The sequence below is a fragment of the Gobio gobio genome, assembly GCF_949357685.1.
Source record: "Gobio gobio genome assembly, chromosome: 25".
Lineage (NCBI taxonomy): Eukaryota > Metazoa > Chordata > Actinopteri > Cypriniformes > Gobionidae > Gobio > Gobio gobio.
Genome location: NC_137121.1, coordinates 14081499 through 14102644, shown reverse-complemented (window position 1 = coordinate 14102644; position 21146 = coordinate 14081499). Strand labels below are relative to the sequence as shown.

At 35.5% G+C, this 21146-nt stretch overlaps 1 protein-coding gene across 2 annotated transcripts in view; it reads right to left on the bottom strand.

Moving 5' to 3' along the window:
* Positions 1 to 408: 408 nt before the first annotated feature.
* Positions 409 to 21146, bottom strand: part of agbl1 (AGBL carboxypeptidase 1) — a 228607-nt gene continuing 207869 nt past the window's right edge. For both annotated transcript variants that reach the window (XM_079809969.1, XM_079809970.1), the window contains exon 24: positions 409 to 2818. In XM_079809969.1, the coding sequence (XP_079666095.1) occupies positions 2539 to 2818 (280 nt within the window). In that variant the 3' untranslated portion in view covers positions 409 to 2538. The remainder of the gene's footprint in view (positions 2819 to 21146) is intronic.

Below are 21146 nucleotides of genomic sequence, written 5' to 3'. Positions count from 1 at the left end.
TATATTCATAAAACATAGAAAACATGATAGAAATACAGTAATATTGCTAGTTGTGAAACTTCTGTCCCACAGACCGAAGATGAACCCATTTAACGCTATTTTGTATACCTTTGAGCTAAAAGTGTCAGTCTGTAATTGCTGGCTTCTGTTGACTCCTGAATTTGGACATGGACTGACATGAGTTAGTCTTTGTAGCTTTGCTCCCAAACCAAAGGTTGTCCAAATTGTGCAGAGATGACGGGACTCATTATACGAAACATTCTGGGGAGAATTTGGATGAAATCTGTCTCAAAGGCTTCGATTGCCTTTGTATCAAATTATATGTCTTATCAAAACTCCAATATTCCCTTAAATTGGATAAGATGAAGGAAAAAAAAAACACACACACAAAAAAAGACCAAGACCACAAACAGCACATATCTGACTGTATTTTACATTTAATTTGGTGTCCATCTCTTTATATTGTTTCAGTGCCCCGTATATGACTGCCCTTATCAAAAATTATTCAAATTATGAGTTTTGTTCACCTATGAAAATGTCACTGCAGATTTTTTTCGTAAACACCAATATTCTTTTCTTTTTTTACTTGTATATATATATATCTATGTATGCATGTATAAACATAAATATATATAAAAAAAGAAAAAGTGATACAATATCTCTCTCTCTCTCTCTGTCTATACATTTTATATGTAGAAGTATTTGTGCGTATTTGTATTTGTATGCTTAGAAAATCGCACATTTGCCTAGCAACATGTCACTAACAGTATGTACACACACTATATTGCCAAAAGTATTGGGATCCCCCTCCAAATCATTGAATTCAGGTGTTCCAATCACTTCCATGGCCACAGGTGTATAAAATCAAGCACCTAGGCATGCAGACGCTTCTACAAACATTTGTGAAAGAATGGATCGCTCTCAGGAGCTCAGTGAATTCAAGCGTGGTACTGTGATAGGTTGCCACCTGTGCAATACGTCCATTTTGTGAAATTTCCTCAATACTAAATATTCCACGGTCAACTGTTAGTGGTATCATAACAAAGTGGAAGCAATTGGGAACAATAGCAACTCAGCCACGAAGTGGTAGGCCACATAACATCAGAGCGGGGTCAGCACATGCTGAGGCGCACCGTGCGCACAAGTCACCAACTTTCAGCAGAGTCAATAGCTACAGACCTCTAAACTTCATGTGGCCTTCAGATTAGCTCAAGAACAGTGTGTAGAGAGCTTCATGGAATGGGTTTCCATGGCCAAGCAGCTGCATCCAAGCCTTACATCACCAAATGCCATGCAAAGCGTCGGATGCAGTGGTGTAAAGCACGCCACCTCTGGAATCTAGAGCAGTGGAGACGTGTTCTCTGGAATGACCAATCACGCTTCTCTGTCTGGCAATCCGATGTACGAGTCTGGGTTTGGCGGTTGCCAGGAGAACGGTACTTGCCTGACTGCATTGTGCCAAGTGTAAAGTTTGGTGGAGGGGGGAGTATGGTGTGGGGTTGTTTTTCAGGGGTTGGGCTTGGCCCCTTAGTTCCAGTGAAAGGAACTCTTAATGCTTCAGCAAACCAAGACATTTTTGACAATTTCATGCTCCCAACTTTATGGGAACAGTTTGGGGATGGCCCCTTCCTATTCCAACATGACTGTGCACCCGTGCACAAAGCAAAGTCCATAAAAACATGGATGAGCGAGTTTGGTGTGGAGGAACTTGACTGGCCTACACAGAGTCCTGACCTCAACCCGATAGAACACCTTTGGGATGAATTAAAGCGGAAACTGCGAGCCAGGCCTTCTCGTCCAACATCAGTGCCTGACCTCACAAACGCGCTTCTAGAGGAATGGTCAAAAATTCCCATAAACACACTCCTAAACCTTGGGGAAAGCCTTCCCAGAAGAGTTGAAGCTGTTATAGCTGCAAAGGGTGGGCCAACTCCATATTAAACCCTACAGATTAAGAATGGGATGTCATTAAAGTTCATGTGCATGTAAAGGCAGACATCCCAAAACGTTTGGCAATATAGTGTTTATAGTCTGAACTATCAAGTACCACTTTGAAACTAACCACAAAAACATACATGACTACTAATCTTCAAAATCTATGATAATAAATACACATTATTAAAGGTAAACTTTATATGCAGTGCTATCTTACAATATCGAGTGCTTACTTATGAGTTTCTGTGGAAGGCTAGTTCTATGGCAGAGTACTTTTGTCAGCAAGCTACCGGCTTCTAGTTTACAGTAAGAGCAATCGTAAACAAACCCACCTGCAACACCCTGATTCACCGCAAACACCAAAGCGCCAAAACACCAATGAGTTCATCATGCCATTATCATTATGCAACAGTGAATTACTCTTCAAGTGCTGTTTTATGTGAGAAACACATTCAAATAGTTTATATCGGTGAGCACAGGTGGAATCTACTAGCAAATGTTTTGCAGGTGTGCACGTCAAGACAAAATGCTAAATATTTCTGTTTCACCCTTATGATAAGCTAATATGAAATATAAATAACAGAAAAGACAAACAAAAGAGGCCTAACACAGGTAGCCGTTACTGATGTCAATGCCGTTACACTGTCCACTCTTGATTGTTAGAGTCTCCAGGGCGTCCTGTGGCAGGTAGTGAGGAACAAGCTGGGACTTCCTGTCGTTATGCCGCCTCCCGTTCCTACAGACTTCCGCATCATCTTCATCCTCATCCGCACTGGACGTGTTGCCGTTCACCTCCATGTCCAGTTCGTTGGCGCCCAATGGGTCACTGCAGGATGAATATTCGATTTCCTCCGTGCAAGGTGGCTCGTCGTCCTCGAAACAACTGCCGAAATAAACACAAGGGTAATAAGTGTTGTTATCATTAACTAAAATTATTAAAAAACAATTCAGAAGCGGAAATAACATTGATATTAGATGAAAAACTAACTACAATTAGAAAAGTTGTCTTGCCAACTAACAAAACAAAAACAACTATTTTTTGGAAAACTAATACAAATTACAAAAAGCACATGCAAAAACAATGTATTACAAAAAGAAAACTGAAAAATAAAAGCTAATTAAAAATATTAAATCTATAATGGTATATACAGAATACTAAAAAACTGCAGCAAGGCTTTTGAAAAAGGCCTTAGTTTTGAAAAAAATAAATAATGAAGTGCTCTGTAAGTCATCACTTCATCACCACAGAGCGAAATTAACTTGAACGGAAACACATCGCTCTGTCCCCGCTGCTGCATCTGCCGAAGGACACTGTGACCTTGAGTTCGCTGAGCATTTTGATTGACAGTAAACATAAAGCCCAGTCACACTAATCAGATCAAAACCACAGGGATCCATGGAGAACGTGGATGTGACGAGCAATCCGATTCGGCCGTCCTCGCCACCGGTGTGTGTGTGTGCGCACGTGTGAGTCTGTTTATCATTTTCTCTGCCCTGGGTGGAAATTAAAGGGGAAAAAATAACATCTGGTGTGCCACAATGTGAAGAACAACATTGTATTTTTCCCTCTTCATTATATGGGAAAGATGAGATGATGCTCTGGGAGAAAGACAGAGTGTGTGGGAGCGGTCTCATGAGACGCAGGAGACACGTCCCTTTCACAAACAAATCACGTCCTCTTGACTCGCAAAATGAACCAATTTGTTATGCAGTTGTCAGTGCGGCAACAGGTGTGTGTTACTCGTCTATTCTTCTGGCTGTTACTGGGTGTCCAAATTCAGTGCGGGACACATAACAAGCAGGGATATTAGTGTCTGTTTTGTGGTCGGAGCACCTGTCATTTGTAAGAAGGCATGATTTGCATATATAGAACTCTAAAGCGGCCTTTTGAGTATTTGAACAGTTCTGTTTATGGAGTTATCATATGTTTTAAAAATCTTAAAGGGATTTTTTTCACCCAAAAATGAAAATTATCCCATGATTTACTCACCCTCAAGCCATCCTAGGTGTATATGACATTATTCTTTCAGACGAACACAATTTAATATATCCTGGCTCTTTCAAGCTTTATAATGGTAGTGAATGGCACTCAAGATTTTGCGCATCTATCCATCATAAAAGTAATCCATACAACACCAGGGGGTTAATAAAGGCCTTCTGAAGAGAAGCAATGCTTTTTTTTTGTTTATTTATAACCAGTGTTGGGAAGGTTACTTTGGAAATGGAATAGGTTACAGATTACAAGTTACCCTATATAAAATGTAATAAGTAGCGTAACTATTTCAATTACTTTATTAAAGTAATCTAACTGATTACATTTGATTACTCTTCGATTACTTTCCTATTTTCAAGCACTGGAACACATTTTTATCACTCGTCATGATGGCAACTCTCAGACAAGGTTGTAGCCAAAAGCTTTCAGCGGCAATGTGGATTGATGTAATTGGCAGAAGTACCAATCAAAAGCATCAGAATAGCATCGCTTTACTAAACAGCCTTTAAATGGCAGGAGGCATTGTGCACATCAAAAACAGGCAAAGCAAATGAATATAATTCAACATATCCCAACTTTTTACAGAAAATATTCAGATGTAACCTCCTTTGTAATTCTTAACATTTTCATGTTTTAACTGTAATTTAATTACACATTTTTTCACAGTAACTGATTACAGTTACATTTATTTTGTAATTAAATTACGTAATCTAGTTACATGTAACTAGTTACTCCCCAACACTGTTTACAACCTTATAAACTATAATAACTAGCTTCCGGCAAAAGGCTGTACGCATTGAGCTATGGCGGAAGAGTAACCTCTGACGCGATGAATGATGTAGGAAGTAGCGTAAGCTTAGGTGAGAGACGCCTCTTGAGGTTCAAACAAATAGGGCTGGGCAACAAACTCAAGCTCCTCTTCTCTTATATCGAAATCCTCTGACATTTCTCTTTAAAAATTCTCATTTTAGACTTCTAATTTGAGACGCGCACAGTCATTTCCCGATAAAGTGAATTTGCCAGTGGCAATTTCCCGAAGGACAAAGCTGCTCTCGGTGGGTACATGAGCGCTGGAACAGCCGCTGACGGTCTGGAGCTCACATCTGCGAAATCATCAACAAATTGTTAAATTGGCGCTTATATTGTTAATATATAAGTCAAATGTTTGGGGTCTAAATAACTACATTCTTGACTAAAAAATTCTTAAAACTACATTCCATGACAAAACAACAACTGTCTTTGTAAAATGGTGAGTTTCACCATGACACTCGCTGTGAAGCGGAGTGATACAAACAGTGAAAAGGTTCTGTGGTGATACTGGAAGAATATCACATGGCTGGAAAAGGCTCTCAGCCAATCAGATTTGAGGACCAGATAAAACTGTTGTATAAAAGAATTTATACTACGGGGCTGTCGAATGCTTGAATCAGATTTTTATCTGAGATTTTCAGAGAAACGCACAGCTAAAGTAGTTCCAGGCAGGTCTTGACCGCATTACAGTTCCAAATCACTTCGCCAAATGATTTCAGTAATTTCGCCAAAATGATTTCAAATGATTCTATAGCCTACAACAGCAAAAGAATCAAAACGCACAGAAACGTGTTGTTAGCACTGCTCTGACGATTTTATCAGTAAAATAATTTAGCAACTTAAAAGCTACATGACATTTCTCACTAGCGATATCATAAAGGAGCTGTTCTTATAGTTTCGTATTAGTAGACGCTGCTGCCGAACACTGTTCAAAGAGACGCACAGACTGAGGTAATAATTCACATATTCTCTCTCTCTCTAATAACTCACAGCATTAATAACTGCATCAGTCTGCTATCAGGTGCTCAAGCCTCTGTTAAAAGCTCTAAAATGACTCTAAACTCTGCTTCACATCGTGACCGCATTACCACCTCAGGTGTGTATTATTTTTCTAATAATCGACCTGTCGTCAATTATTCCTTACATAAAAACGTTTTTAACAAATGTAACTAGCTAAAAAAGCTCTTTCCCTTGAGTAAGAAAACATCTCTTATCAAAATCTCTCTTATGGCCTCATTTGATGTTATTTTACCGGTATAAAAATACACCATACAAAACTTTTATAATGATGTTTTTGTGAAAAACCATTTATACTATAGCAGTGAAACAGATGTGTGCATTAAGGCGGACCTCCATTTAATTCTTGGCAGAAAAACACAAAATCGGAGCCAAATATGAAATATGTTTGGATAAAATTACAAAAAGGCAACAAAAAAAATGCAGTACATGTACACACACATTATAATTATTCAATTGTACACATATTTGTAAGCAATTTTTGTCCTTTGTACTTTGTCCTAGTGAGCTCTGGAGACTCGCACATTGAGTTATGACACTGCAGAAAGGACAAAATCATTATCGACTTCCATAGCAATACCGCAGAGACATGTCAATAGCCAACAGAATGAACTCATAATGATCAGATTTGAGGAAACAGGGCACCTTCATCTGTGTAAGCTACACCACCTCAAACTACGCGGTTTGCAGCAGTTCAACAATGATGCGGGTTTCGGACTTGATGAGCTCTATTCTTGACTTCTCTGAAAGCAAAGACTTGTGTACTTATGCAGGGCTGCTTTCAATTACTTTAAGTGGCCGCTGAGAGTGAGAGCTGTGTTCATTTCTGTGCCGCCCGGCCACGGGGAGTCCATGCATCTTTATGCCAGTCAGCAGGTCGGCTTTTCAGCACTCAATCATAAAAACACAACACCGCACATCTTCAAAGATCATAAGATGACAGTGTAGACAGAATAAGACAGAACATGAGATAGATACAGGGGAAACTTGGCTAGTTGTCTCACTTTTTTTCTCCATATTTGCTGACTTTCTGTAATTGTCTCTATAGACACGTAGCTTAAAGTGTTCACTAAAACCCCAGCATTATTGCCTTCGGGAAAAATATGCAGTTTAATAGTGTTTTTTTAGTAATATATTTAAATCCAAACTAAAAAACTAAGCAACTAAAATAAGTACTAAAATGACTAAAACTGAAATAAACAAATACATCTAAATAGAAATATAAAAAAACCCCATAAATGCACATGTATTATTATTTTGAATTAACATTTATTTTTATATTTTCAGTTTCAATTTTAATTTTAGTTTCAGTAATAATGTTATTTTCTTTTGTTAGTTTGTGATTTTTATCAGTTTTTTTATACTTCTATTTAGATTTATTTATTTATTTAAGTTTTAGTAATTTTAGTACTTCAACTTATTTTTAGTTGGCTAGTTTTTTAGTTAAGTATTTCAAATAATATTTATTTCAGCTTATTTCTAATAACAAAAATAAAGTTTTTAATAGTTTTATTTGACAATAACAACACTGTTTAACCCCACTGAACCTCTGTGACAACATGCCCCAATAGTGGGCACTATAAAGGATAACATTTCACAGTGGGAACCTGCTATTAAAGTCCACATGAATTGGCATTTACAACCCATTTTGTTTCTTTAATGTGACATATTTCCAAATTAAATGCAATTCAACAAGAAAAATAAATGCAGAATGGGACATTATCGATCGAGAAATTACTGGATGTTGAAAAGTAGGCGTATGCATGCCAGAATGGAACTAAAACAGGGCCAAAATAGCTATTTGAGTATTGGGTAACATTATCCAAAGGAAACCAAAAGTTGTTTAAGAGGGAAAATTATGAATGCATTATGATTTAAGATTATTAACATGGTATTTTGTGCTCTTTATAATATGTAACAACTACCCTGTCTCCTTTTTTAGAAAAGGAAAGCGCAAAATGGAAGAAGACAGCATGAAATCTATAATTCAATTCCCTAAAGTCAACGGTGTTTTAGGGGAAGTTGAGTGTTCTGTGTGGCTAATTTGCTGCAGGTTTCCAGAACACAATCACCTGCCATTTCAATTAATCCAAGATCACTTGTAATTCACTGTACGGATGGAGGACGATCAATGACTATCAGGAGGATTATACTGCTGTGGCTGGAGACTGAACACAGGGACTCTGGGGGATAGATAAACGGACAGTTGCAGGGTTTGCGGTTGACCACTCGGCACATAGCACTTGCTTTTACATGCGCTTCCACTGTCAACCAGCAGGGGCTAACTGGACTGTGCTAAACAGCCAGACATCGACTCTTTGAGTTCACCATCCTAAAAACAGAGGAGGAAACAAAACAAGGTTGTTCTTGCTTTTTAGAAATACAGTATCTTGCTAGATAGCACAGCACAGCTTCAGGGGTCTAGTGGAGTCCATGCCTCAACGGGTCAGGGCTGTTTTGGCAGCAAAAGGGGGACCAACACAATATTAGGAAGGTGGTCAAATAGTTATGCCTGATCTGTGTACATGTGTGTATGTAAAAGTTAACACATAAGGTATTACGTAAATATTTTAATATTTATTTAGTTATATTTGTCATATATAATAATAATTAATAATAATAAAAAAATATTTTTGTTTGTTTTATTGCCATACCAGCTTCAATGACTATTTTCATGGCAAGATCAATGTATTTTAAAAGAAACAAATAGTGGTAACATTTAGTATTATTGAAAACCAATATATAATATAATATAATATAATATAATATAATATAATATAATATAATATAATATAATATAATATAATATAATATAATATAATATAATATAATATAATATAATATAATATAATTAATATAATATAGTTAGTGCTGGGCGAACGATTAATAACGTATGTACTGTGTATAATTATTATGCATATATATAAACACACACATATGCATGTATATATTTAAGAACTATTTGCATATATACTGTGTGTGTATATATATATATATATATATATAAATAATTTATCTTATATATAAATATAAATATTTTATATATAAATATGACATTTTTTCTTAAATATATACATTATGTGTGTGTATTTATATATACATAATAATTATACACAGTACACACACACATATAATATAATACATGTCTTAAATTCACAAATGATCAAAATAAAATGGTAATTAAAGTAAAAAGAAACTTTAACATTATAAATGAAGGAAAAAACCTTCTGAAGTGTACATTACGTGTTCCTCTGCTGTATGATGTCACAGCAGCGTGAAGCTCTTTAAAAGTCATTTATGGTGTCAAACCTAATCCCCTATGGGTGATGACCTCTGACCCCTACCCATAATTCTTTATGACTGTCCTCTTTATATGTCATTATGCTTGTTATATATGACGCCATAAATTCAACATGACTGATGGTAGTGTTGATGAGCCAAATACCTCTGGAACAGTTCAATCTATCAAAATACAATTAACAAGATTACAACGTTTCAACCTCTTTCTTGGAGTTGGGAACACATATTATATAAAACATTTTCAGCGTTTAACTTGTCAAACGCTCGTCTGATGTAAAGATAAACATTTTCTGCCCTAGTTTCCTTCCACCCCCTCCAGTGTGTTTAGTTTACCCAGCAGAAATAACTTCCGTCTTATGTTTTGCTATAGGTTTGATGGTTCAGAGCCTTAAATATCTGATTTGCGCTATTGTCAACTCCAAATGCAGAGAGTCATCTCTTGGACACGGGAAGCAGCACGACAAAGCCACTATTTTGGTCTAATGATCTACAGAAGTCTTTGTTGGCTCGGCTAAATTGGTACGCGTGCATCTGAAACACCAGCGTGTTCTCTATTTGTCATCTTGCCAGAACGAGTTTGAATTCCACTTTGGATAGTTGCTAAGTAAATATATCATTCAGTCAAGTATTATGCAAATATTTACAAAGCCTGTGCCACATCTCGATGAATATGAGTACAGAAATGTGGCAAAGACAAGGACTTTTTTTCCCTCCTGTTGTATAAAAAACGAATCAATGGTGCACAGAAACTGACCCTGCAATCTACATACACATTGTGAATGCAGACATTTGATTGCATTATTATTCCGGCAGGCTGTATATGTCTGCTGGGAGGATGATTTCAAACAAACAAGAGTTTCTAACAATCTGTTTATATTGTAGGCTATAAACTGCAAAAAAGCAGCTCAATGCTCATTATCATTACCTTGGCTAGCCTCACCGAGTTAGCATTTTGGCTGTTTTCAGCATGTTTTGTGTTTACAATTCAAAGGTATTCTCAGGTCTTGTCAGGGGTGATCAATAGACCACAAACTGTGGCTTAGACATAATTAGGAAAGCTTATTTCTGTTTCTATTCAACCAATATTCAACAGAAGAAAGAATTTCGGGGCCAAATCTTTTGATATGGTTTTAAATAAATAAATATATTACCATTCAAAAGCACTTATTTGATTATAAATACAGTAAAAGAGTAATATTATGAAATAACTTTTCTATTTTAATATATTATAAAATGTAATTTATTAATCTCAGCATTTAATAGTGCATTTTTAAGATCAACAATCTGTTACCATTAGTTAATGCACTGTAAACTTACATGAACATTAACAAACTTACAAAAAAACAACTAACATTAACAAAGTTAATACATAAATAAATAAAACACATACATATATTACCGTTCAAAAGATTGTACGATTTTAATGTTTTTGAAATAAGTCTCTTATGCTGCACTTATTTGCTCATACATATAGTAAAACAGTAATATTTTGGAATAGTATTCGGCTACAATTTAAAATAACTGTTTTCTATCTTAATATATTTTAAAATGTAATTTATTAAATCCAGCATTTACCAGTGCACTTTTAAGATCAAAAATAGTATGTAAACACTTTATTAAATAACATTACCAAAGTTATAAACAAAAATAAAATAAAAAGCATACATATATTACCATTCAAAAAATGGTAAGATTTTAATGTTTTTGAAAGAAGTCTCTTATGCTCATTAAGGCTGCACTTCTTTGATCATAAATACAGTAAAAACTGAAATATTGTGAAATATTATTACAATTTAAAATAACTGTTTTCTATTTTAATATATTTTCAATTGTAATTTATTCCTGTGATCAAAGCTGAATTTTCAGCATAATTACTCCAGTCTTTAGTGTCACATGATCCTTCACAAATCATTCCAATATTGGTAATTTGCTGCTCAAAAAACATTTATGATTATTATTCATGTTGAAAACTGTGCAGCTTAATATTTTGGTGTAAACCGTGATACCTTTTTATTGAATTTCTAGGTCATTATATTTATATATTTATATACACAGTCAAACCAAAAATTATTCAGACACCAGATATAATTTTTTACTAGTGGGTGCAGGACAATATAGTTAATTTATGTAAGTGAGGAGAGCAAAATAAAGTAAACTGTGACATATTATACCCAAAAATTCTTCATACAGTGGACTACCAGTAAAATTGTAAAAGATTTGTGACCACAATTATTCAGACACTTCGACCTGGCCATGTTTTGCTTAAGTGTTTTTTCTTTATTTGCTAATGCGACCTTTGACACCACAGACTGAACAAAATGAAGCATTGCTTGGTCATTGGTTGACCAAAATTGGTATTATCTAATTGTGTATTTAAATGTAACAGCTGATTGGTTGATTGTAATCCATTACATACCTTTCTATCAAAGTTATCTGACATTATCAAGATTAATTTGTTCTGAGTTCTTGTCATATTGTATTACCATTTTCTATACTATAGAGAATAAACTGTGATAATGTGAGAAAATGTTGAAGGTGTCTAAATACATTCTGGTTTGACTGTATATATATAATATATATATTTGTTAATAACTGAAGAAGTTTTGTGAACATGTAAGAGTGGCATTTCATACTGGTTATAGATTCATTGTCAGTCCTAAAATGAGATTTATGTAATTCGACCACAAATATTTTATTTACATAAGTCATTTCCTCATTTACTCTCCCATGGCTTGTCTATTGTGCATGTACAATAGCAGAGAAACCTTTTGTTAGTTTTGTAATTATATGCAATCTCTATCGGATTATCTATATCATCCCATCGACAAATTCCAGAGCAATCAGAATCAACAAATCAACACACAATGGAAGTGAGAGACGGGGGCCAATCTGCTCCCACCATCACCTACAGAAGAACAATCCATGGGTCATTAGAATTCTCCCCTCGCTTGTTTATTAAAGAGTCTTAGCAGCTTGAATTTTAAAAGCCTAATTTTGCAGCGAGAAAAAAAAGAACCCAGCTTCAGTTGGGGCTGGAGAAGACATTTTTTTTTACATTTTTGCTCTATTCAAATCAAAAAGCAAAAGCAATGAAATAAACTGGCCAGCTCATTCATACACAAAGCTGCTGTTCTGACACAAGCACAAGATGCATTCAAATCACTATATTCATGCACAGCGGATTGTGCCATAAAGTCCATTTGACCAATTTCAGTTTCAGCAACTTCATTTCTGTGTACTCCAACTAAACTATGCAACCATCAAAACTTTAATAATACTACGCTCACAGAGAAATGCCACTATAAAACACTGCTACAATAATATGTTTGAATATTTGGTAACACTTTACAATAATTTTAGTTAACAGTGAACAACACTTCTACAGCGTTTATCTTAATGTTAATCAGCATTTACTAATGCATTTTTAAGATCAAAAAATTGTTAATGCACTGTGAACTTACATGAACATTTTTATTAACTTACAATAACAAAGGTTAAAAATGCTGTAAAAATATACTGCTCATTGTTAGTTTGTGTTCGTTAATGCATTATCTATCTAGTATTGATTTGTTGAGCAACATAAAGTCTTAATGACTTATAACCCTCCCTGAATAACTGAATAAATAAAAAACAAAAGCATTTTTGTCATGAATTAAGTTTGTCTGTACTTTGTGATGAGGACAGATACAATTTTGGTCACCAACTTCAAAGTCATCTTTCTACTATGATGCAGTTCATAAGCACAAGATGCAAATGACATTACTAATATTTTAGCTCATTAAAATGCAGAACCATGATTTAAATCCACTTCAAACTTTGCTAGTTATATCTGGAGAGAGGTGATCACAACCACATGGCATGTAATTGCTTCTCAAATCCCCTGGTAAAGACCTGCTCCAAACATAAAATAAAATATCATAAACTACTCACAATAGATTACCGTTTCACATCCATAAACTACTTATGAGGTGGCAGTAAGTACGGATAAGACGGATATACTTACTTTCTCGAAATATCATGATCTTTACTTTTGCTAGTCAGTCTGACTTTTGACTGCAGTCCTTTGTTAGTCAGTGTCATAATTCTGTAATCTTTTATATATACTAATAAATGATATAATATAATATATGTAAGGAATAATTGACGACGGGCCGTTCAATTATTAGAATGATAATGCACACCCGAGGTGGTGATGCGGTCACGACACGAAGCGGAGTGGCCGTTACACCTCGGGTGTGCATTATCATTCTAATAATTGAACGGCCCGAAGTAAATTATTCCGCTTATACTACGGTTACCACACCTCAAGACATCGATCCGATTATATATTTAATGGGATTCGTCCGGTTTTTGTACTTAAATCGCTATTGTGAGTAGGACTATTTCTTCCGCGTCTCATCCAACAGCTCTTTTGCTAGTTCCGAAACGTCATTTTAAAGCTGTTAACGAAGGCTTGAGCCGTTGATAGCATTCTACTGCAGTTATTAATAAAGTTATTAGAGAGAGCGAGAGAGAGAGAGAGAGAGAGAGAGAGAGAGAGAGAGAGAGAGAGAGAGAGAGAGAGAGAGAGAGAGAGAGAGAGAGAAAAAGAGCACTTGTGTGAATTAGGCTACCTCTGTGCATCTCTAAACAGCGCTGTTATTACCTCGCTAGTGAAAAAATGTCACGTGTAGCCTTTAAGTTGCTCCACTATATAGGCTAACTGATCAAATCGTCAGGGCAGCGCTGACACCTTTTTGTGCAAACTGTAGTGCGTGTGCGAGCATGTGTGATTTCAGTAATGAGACAGAAAAGCTTGCCTTTGATGTTTTTCATCTGGACTGTCTAATACTGCTGCTGCCCAGTTGTTGAACGTGTTATATTCACTGTAAATATTAAGATTTACTTTAGGAAAATCGTCTGTCATATTGTTGTTTTTTAGTCCTGTAATTTCCGTTATTACAGTTAACTATGCGACGTGATATGGAACTGTAATGCGGTCAAGAGAGCTGCCTGGAACTACGTTCGCTGTGCATCTCCCAGAAAATAATTGCACACCTCAGAACGTTCATCAGCCAATCAGATTCAAGCATTCAACGGCCCCGTAGTATAAATTATAATAATAAATGTATTATATTCAAGATTTTTACAAATACTGTCATTTGAAATTCCAGGACTTTAAGCACTACTTTTTTGGTTTTCAAGGACTACAATCAGAGATCTCACTTCTCAAACAATATCTTTATTATCTTTCAAAATCTAAAAAAAGGTAAATAGATAAAAAAAAAAATAATAAAACAAAAGAGGTACGAATAAAGTGCAGCACAATGACTGGCAACTATTGAAATATACTATGACAAAGATATCGCTTATTCAAACAGATTTTTTTTCCCCTCATGAATGATTGACCTGAAGAATGAAAGCTGTATCATATACTATACTATCATATATATTTATATGAGCAATATCACGCTCATAGTCATGCGAAATGGCTCTATATATACAGTATAAGATTGGCTGCAGCATTAATTTCACATGGAAATATATTTAATCATTAAAATTAAAAACTAATTTCACATATTTGTCTTTTAATAATTTAAGCACGTTTAAAGTACCTTTTCATAAATATGGCTGTTTTTAAGTGTGACTTAAATTAAAAATTCTAATTCAAGTATTTGAACTTTAAACACCTTGTACAAACTCTGAATATTAATATATATTAACATAAGTTCAAATAAATACATTATTTAGGGATTTAATTATTTACATTTAATAATATTTTTGGCATTAGCAATTAAAAACATATAATGGTCGGATTTATTCCTGTTCAAACTAGCAAAACTAATTGTATTTATTTACTATGGTAAATAATATATATTATAACAATATAGGCCTACTAATAAATGTACTTTACTAGTATAAACTAATATATTTAAATTTAATATTTTTAATACAATTATTTTAAGATTTAATTATTTAAATAGATACAATTATTATTAATAATAATAATTAGTATTATTATTTTTATTTTTGGCACTAACAATTAAAAAACATATTATGGTAAACCACTACTTAAAGGACAAATGTAAAAAAGAAAAAAAAAAAGAAACGCAAAACCAACAGGCATTTTAAGACCTCAATCAATGGCATGCATTATTTCAAGAAAATGCACCATACATCTTCTACCCTGAACAAAATGTCAAGCTCTCAGGTAAAATTACTTGAGTTAAAAAAAAAAGGAGTCCAAAGTTCCGGAAATAATTTCATTTGCAGATTAGAAGGGGCAAGCTGTGTGCCGCATGTCGGGCGAGGGAGTGTTCGTGTCTGCGTGACGGCAGGGGACAGCGATTCAATCAGCTCTCTCCTGGGAGACGGCCATCGCTGCACAAGGATACGCAGCTCTTGTTTACAGTGTGTGCTCTCACAAACCATTACAGACACCTCATAAGAGATCTGCCAGCAAATATCTCCTAGAAGGCATTAAAATCAACGCCACTCAAAAGCTGTTTGCAGCCCACTTTTCAAGCTCTTATCTTCCCCTCCCTTCTCTGTCTCAGCGTCTGAACGCATGCTAGTAAAAGATGTGCAAAGGTAGTTTCATTTTACAACACGTCCTGCTATCAAGCCTGTTCATGCGGGGACTGTAACACAGGGAACAGCAGCTCTGAATTTTAAGTATGCGTATAATGATTCTTTTGGAGGGTCTGTCCAATTGCGCATTCATAATTAAACGTGCAACTGAACAACTGAACAATATGAAGTTCTGGCAAACTTTCACAGAAGCAGAACAATTAGCGGAGCTTCCCTGCGGTTGATCAGTTCAGTGATTTTGGTGGAATATATCGAAATTAATTCTTAAGATGCCATTTTCATGGATAAATAAAGGGGCTGAAAAGTAGATTTTGTGCAAAAACACTTAATGGATTGAATATAATATAATGCATAAAATATATTTTGCTTTTTTATATATAGAATACATTTTATAGCTGGCAAATAAAAAATATAATTTTTAAGCAAAATACATTTACCATTATATATATATTGCTTGATAATAATAATAAAAAATATTAGCAGTTTTTTTTTCTTTCTCTCATTTTCACCATGGTGAACCAAAATTCCAAAGCAAATACAAGTAATTTTGTCCTCATTTCTGAATATTTGGGGTAGTTATACAAAAAAAATGCTATTTTTCTGAACCTATGACCAAAAAATGTGTCAATAACACTCTTCAGGATCACAAAAATTAAGAGGAATCCCAACACAAAAATGTGAAAACTGTCCCAATAAGGTAAATAATATTTAATATTTAAACTTATAAACTAGTCCTCCCTCAGAAAAATAACTAAAGAATGAAGACCGCCTTGGAAAGCAGCGTGATACACGCCTATTTCTCTCTAAAGACTTCTTAAATGCTCTAAATAAATTGAAATGAAGCAAGCTAACTGGCGGGTTCAACCTTCCTCAGTTTCCTGAAGGGCGACCATCATTTCAGAGTGGATTAACAAGTTAATGTAGTTTGTGGTAACTTCTGATGGAATAAGTTTCACAAGTCGGCTCAATTTTCATTGTTGGAATAGCTGAAGGTGCTGGGTGAATCTGAGGACAATTGCAAATGGATGAAATGGGCCAATTGGCATTTCAATTCGGCTAGAATTGTCGAGGAAATATTTAAGATTATTATAATCAATTGCTGTTGTTATTATTAGCGTTATTTCTTGTTCTTTCCCGTCTGTTTGTTTACACTTCTAAAGATCCCCTTTTGTCTCACAATTGAATGCGTTTCATGGTTGACTAAGCTTTCAACTTGGAGGCTTTGGTGAACCGCTCTGATGTGGGGGAAGAAAAGAAATCGAGCCAGAACATACCGTGGGGACTCATTTCCAAACTGCGTAATGAAAGAACTGAACAAATGTGTCAAGCTGTAATATAAAATGTCATGAAAGGTGTGGAGACGTTCAAAGCCGTTTTTATGGGAGCTTGTTATCTTCTTAGGGGTCCGGCATCAAAACGGCTTCTTGGACGTCTTTCGTTCATTAGATAAGAAAACACTTGCTGTTAAGTGACGTCATCGGGAAGCGTTTCTAAAGAGACTAAAATTGGGGTCAGACATTTTTTCATTTCGACGCGCAGCCTTTGATAGAAGCCTATATCCGAATCTGTTTTTTTTTTTTTTAAGTCATGCTTTATTATTAGAAAATCAATTCTGTGGACTTTTTTTTTTTTAACTATGAAAGCAAAAAAGCTGAACTTTTGACACTAAATATATAATAGACTTGAATATGAAAAAAGCCAGAGTGTTCATGCGAGCCACATCTAGCAGGTATTGAGCGTTCTGTCGGGCTACTTTTCATTCGGAGGTGCATAACTAAAAGTGTTGGGCAGGAAAATAGCATCCATCTGAATGGGAATTGTTTCCCTCACAGAGGAGTCACTAACAAAAAGGGCTTGCTGTCAGCTCTGAAGCGCTCGCTTCTCTTTTGTGTCTGGGGCTTGAGGTGAGTTAACCATCCACATGACTTTGTCTGGTATGATTTTGGATGCGTGGCATCAGTGGAGCCGGCTGTCCTGGACTGACTTGCATAAAAGCACAAAAAGCAAGACTAGAGCCGTAAAGCTGGCGGTCACTGCCTTTGAGTGGAAAGTGATATCCATCTGTTGTCATCGGCTGCGTTGGCTGTCAAAAGAAACGAAAGCTGATCAAATCACTACAGACCTTAAAGCAGAAAAGACATCCTTAATAGAGACGCTCTCTCTCTCTCTCTCTCTCTCTCTCTCTCTCAGACACACACACACACGCGCGCTGTTCCGTGTTTTATGGGGACTTTCCATTGAAGTGATTTTTATACTGTAGAAACTGTATATTCTATCCCTAACCCTAAACCTACCCAATCACAGAAGACCTTCTGCCTTTTCAAAAAGCATCATTCTGTTTGATGTATAAGCTGATTTCCTCATGGGGACCAAAAAAGATCGTCACTCAACACGTGAATACCAGGTGTACACAAACACACGTTGTGTTTTATGGGGACTTTCCATAGAAATAATGATTTTTTATACTGTACAAACTGTATATTTTATCCCCTAACCCTACCCAAAACTTTCAAATTTACAAAAAACATCACTTTTTTAAGCAGTTATCCTCATGGAGACCAAAAAATGTCACACACACACATACCACACGCACACACACACACACACACACACACAACCAAACTCTAACCCTAAAATACGACTGACCTTTTCATTATTTAGCATCTTTATTAACCAATTTTACTTTCAAAGATGTCCTTTTAATGAACTCTTTTCTGATGATAAGTATTTTCATGTTTTGTATTACCTGTAATTGATAAATGGCTTATATTAAAATGCTATATAATTTTATCTAGTTAAATAAAAAAACTATATAAAAGTGAATTTAGCCATCACAATACTTTTTATGTACAGTATGAAATATAGATATTCCTTGTGAGATCTATATAATATTTATAAAATAAATATATAGAATGATAAATATAAAAACCAAGCCGCTTGTCCTATGTTGGGTCATGGGGATGGTACAGCTAAAAATAAACATCAAAATAAGAAAGAATACATAAAAAAGAATAAAAAAAATAAAAATAAAATAAATATTCATACATATATACATACTGAACAAAAACATTTTTTTAACATGATTTTTCAAGTGTTGCAGTTATTTCAGTCAGTGTATTTGTTTGTCTATGAAAGTAAAAAAATGATGGGCTACATCTTACATCCATCTAAGAAGAGCTTAGCTGAACCAGACAAGGCTCATAAGCAGAATTCTGCAGTTGCGCATAACTGAGTTATGCAATACTCTCGGGTAGGACCAGTCAAGTTTACAGTTTTCTCTTCAGTAAAGGGAAGCAGAAGAAGAGGGGAACAATAGGAACGCTGTGAAATCCTGGAGAAGAGAGAGGGGTGGGATAATCTCCTCAGAACACTGAGCGGTCTGTGTGGACAAGATGTAACAATTCAAAACGCACACAAAAGGGATTTAATTGAACTCCGTAGAAATCAATAGCTCTGCTTTGGTCCATTTCATTCCATGACAGAAATCAAGACTCTAAGTGAATTTTAACTTGAGGATGCTGGGGAATGGAAAATAGAGGGAGAGTGAGAGAAAGAGTGTGTGTAGAGAAGAAGGGAGTTGGAGAGACGAAAGGAAAACAGAGAAAGTGGCAGTGCTCCCAGGAAACCCCTTTAGTGGCAAATTGAAAACTTGAAAGGGAGCTGATGCACTTTGAATGGGTCTCTGTCCACGTCTCATAGCTTGAGATCATATTTAAAAAGCCAAAGTAAAATGGCTGCCTCACTTGGCAACAGCAACTCTGGAATATGACTCTTAAAAAACACTAACAAGGTCACTTTGGGAATAATCTCATATCATAATGTGGTATAGCGCTCAGAAGGCGGCATTGCACAGATTCTATTTTTTACAGTTCTAAGCAAACTGAGAGTGATCACTTCATTGTTCTATTTGCATACTGATTGCAATTGGTTGTCTTTCTTGCATATATTTGCATACTGAATTCTCACATAATTAACCATCTACACAAGCTTCATACAGAAAACAAGACGAGCAAGTCATGACAACAACAAAAAACCTCTGATGCGGCATTTCCTTTACCCAGAACCAAATCCTAACATTTAAAGGGGGCATGAACTGAGAAATCAAATTATCCTTGAGCTTTTGACATATAAGAGGTCATCATACTATAAGAATATCCTGTAAGTTTCAGAACTGAAAACTTCCTTGTTAACAGCTTTTATTGTAACCAAGAAAATCAATGCCTACTTCATCATTGCAACTTTGGCCCCGCCCACTGGCATGTTAGTGAGATGACGAGGATAGAAGAGCGATACAGGATCACTGGACTACAAATAACATTACCTTCCAAAGAAACCTAATGCTAGTAATGTGGTTATTTTATTGATTTTCAACAGCGTGAATGTCTCAGTTGAGCAATATTTATTTGTATTTGGTAAATTTCACTGTGGATTCTTTGGTACATCAGTCACTATTTCGCCACAGGCTTTGCAAAAAGACTTATGGACTCGACAGTAATGCGACAACATGTAAGTAACCATGTTAATTGTTAGTTCTTTTGAATGTTAGCTCTTTGTCTGTGTCAGTAAATCAAACCATTGACTAAACGGTCAAAATGACTAACCAGTGACTACTTCACATGGTTTCTCTTCACACAGAGACGCGTTTACTTGTATACATAAAAAAAATGTATCGTTGCGCCGTTTCGTCCACACGGATCCGCCGTTTTGGGAGCCTGAAACCGCTATTTTTTGAAAACTAATGGATAAATCATAGATTTAGAATTTCGATAGATTTCATATGCAGCCAATCACCGCAGTGGGCGTTTACACTGAAGTCTCACAGCAGCCTTTTATTTCAAAATTATGACCATTTTTTATGTAAAAATCTTACTGACATTACAGGGAGTGCAGAATTATTAGGCACGTTGATTTTCTGATCATATTTTTTTTCCAGGCACATTTGACCAATTCCAAACCACAGTAATCCTAATAACTACTATTGATTTAGTATTTAATAATGTATAAGTGATATCTAATTGTTCATGAAGGCTGGAAATGAAAATCACCTTATATTCAGGTGTGCAGAATTATTAGGCATGTTTTCTTTTACAGATAAATTGAGCCAAAAAAGAGATTTAACTCAGACTGAAAAGTCAAAAAGTATTAAATGCCCATGAGAAGGATGCAATACTAATGCAATACTAGACATTGCAGTTAAGGCATGACCATTGGACAGTGAAATGCTCGTTGGGTCAGCAGGATCTGACAAAAACAGGTGGTGAAGAAAAGACACCTGTTAACTGCAAAAGAATTAAGAATTAAGGTGAAGAATTAAGGGTGAAACCATCAGGAACCCTTTAGTCTCCAGCGCCACCATTTTCCAGAGCTGCAACCTACCTGGAGTCTCCAGAAGTGCAAGGTGTCAGGATCTCAGAGACTTCAGTTAGGTAAAGAATCCTAAAAAATGACCCCCAATAGATAAGAATCACAAGCTGAAGTGTTGTAAAATACATGAAGAAGGTTTTTTTATAGGCTTTATGGA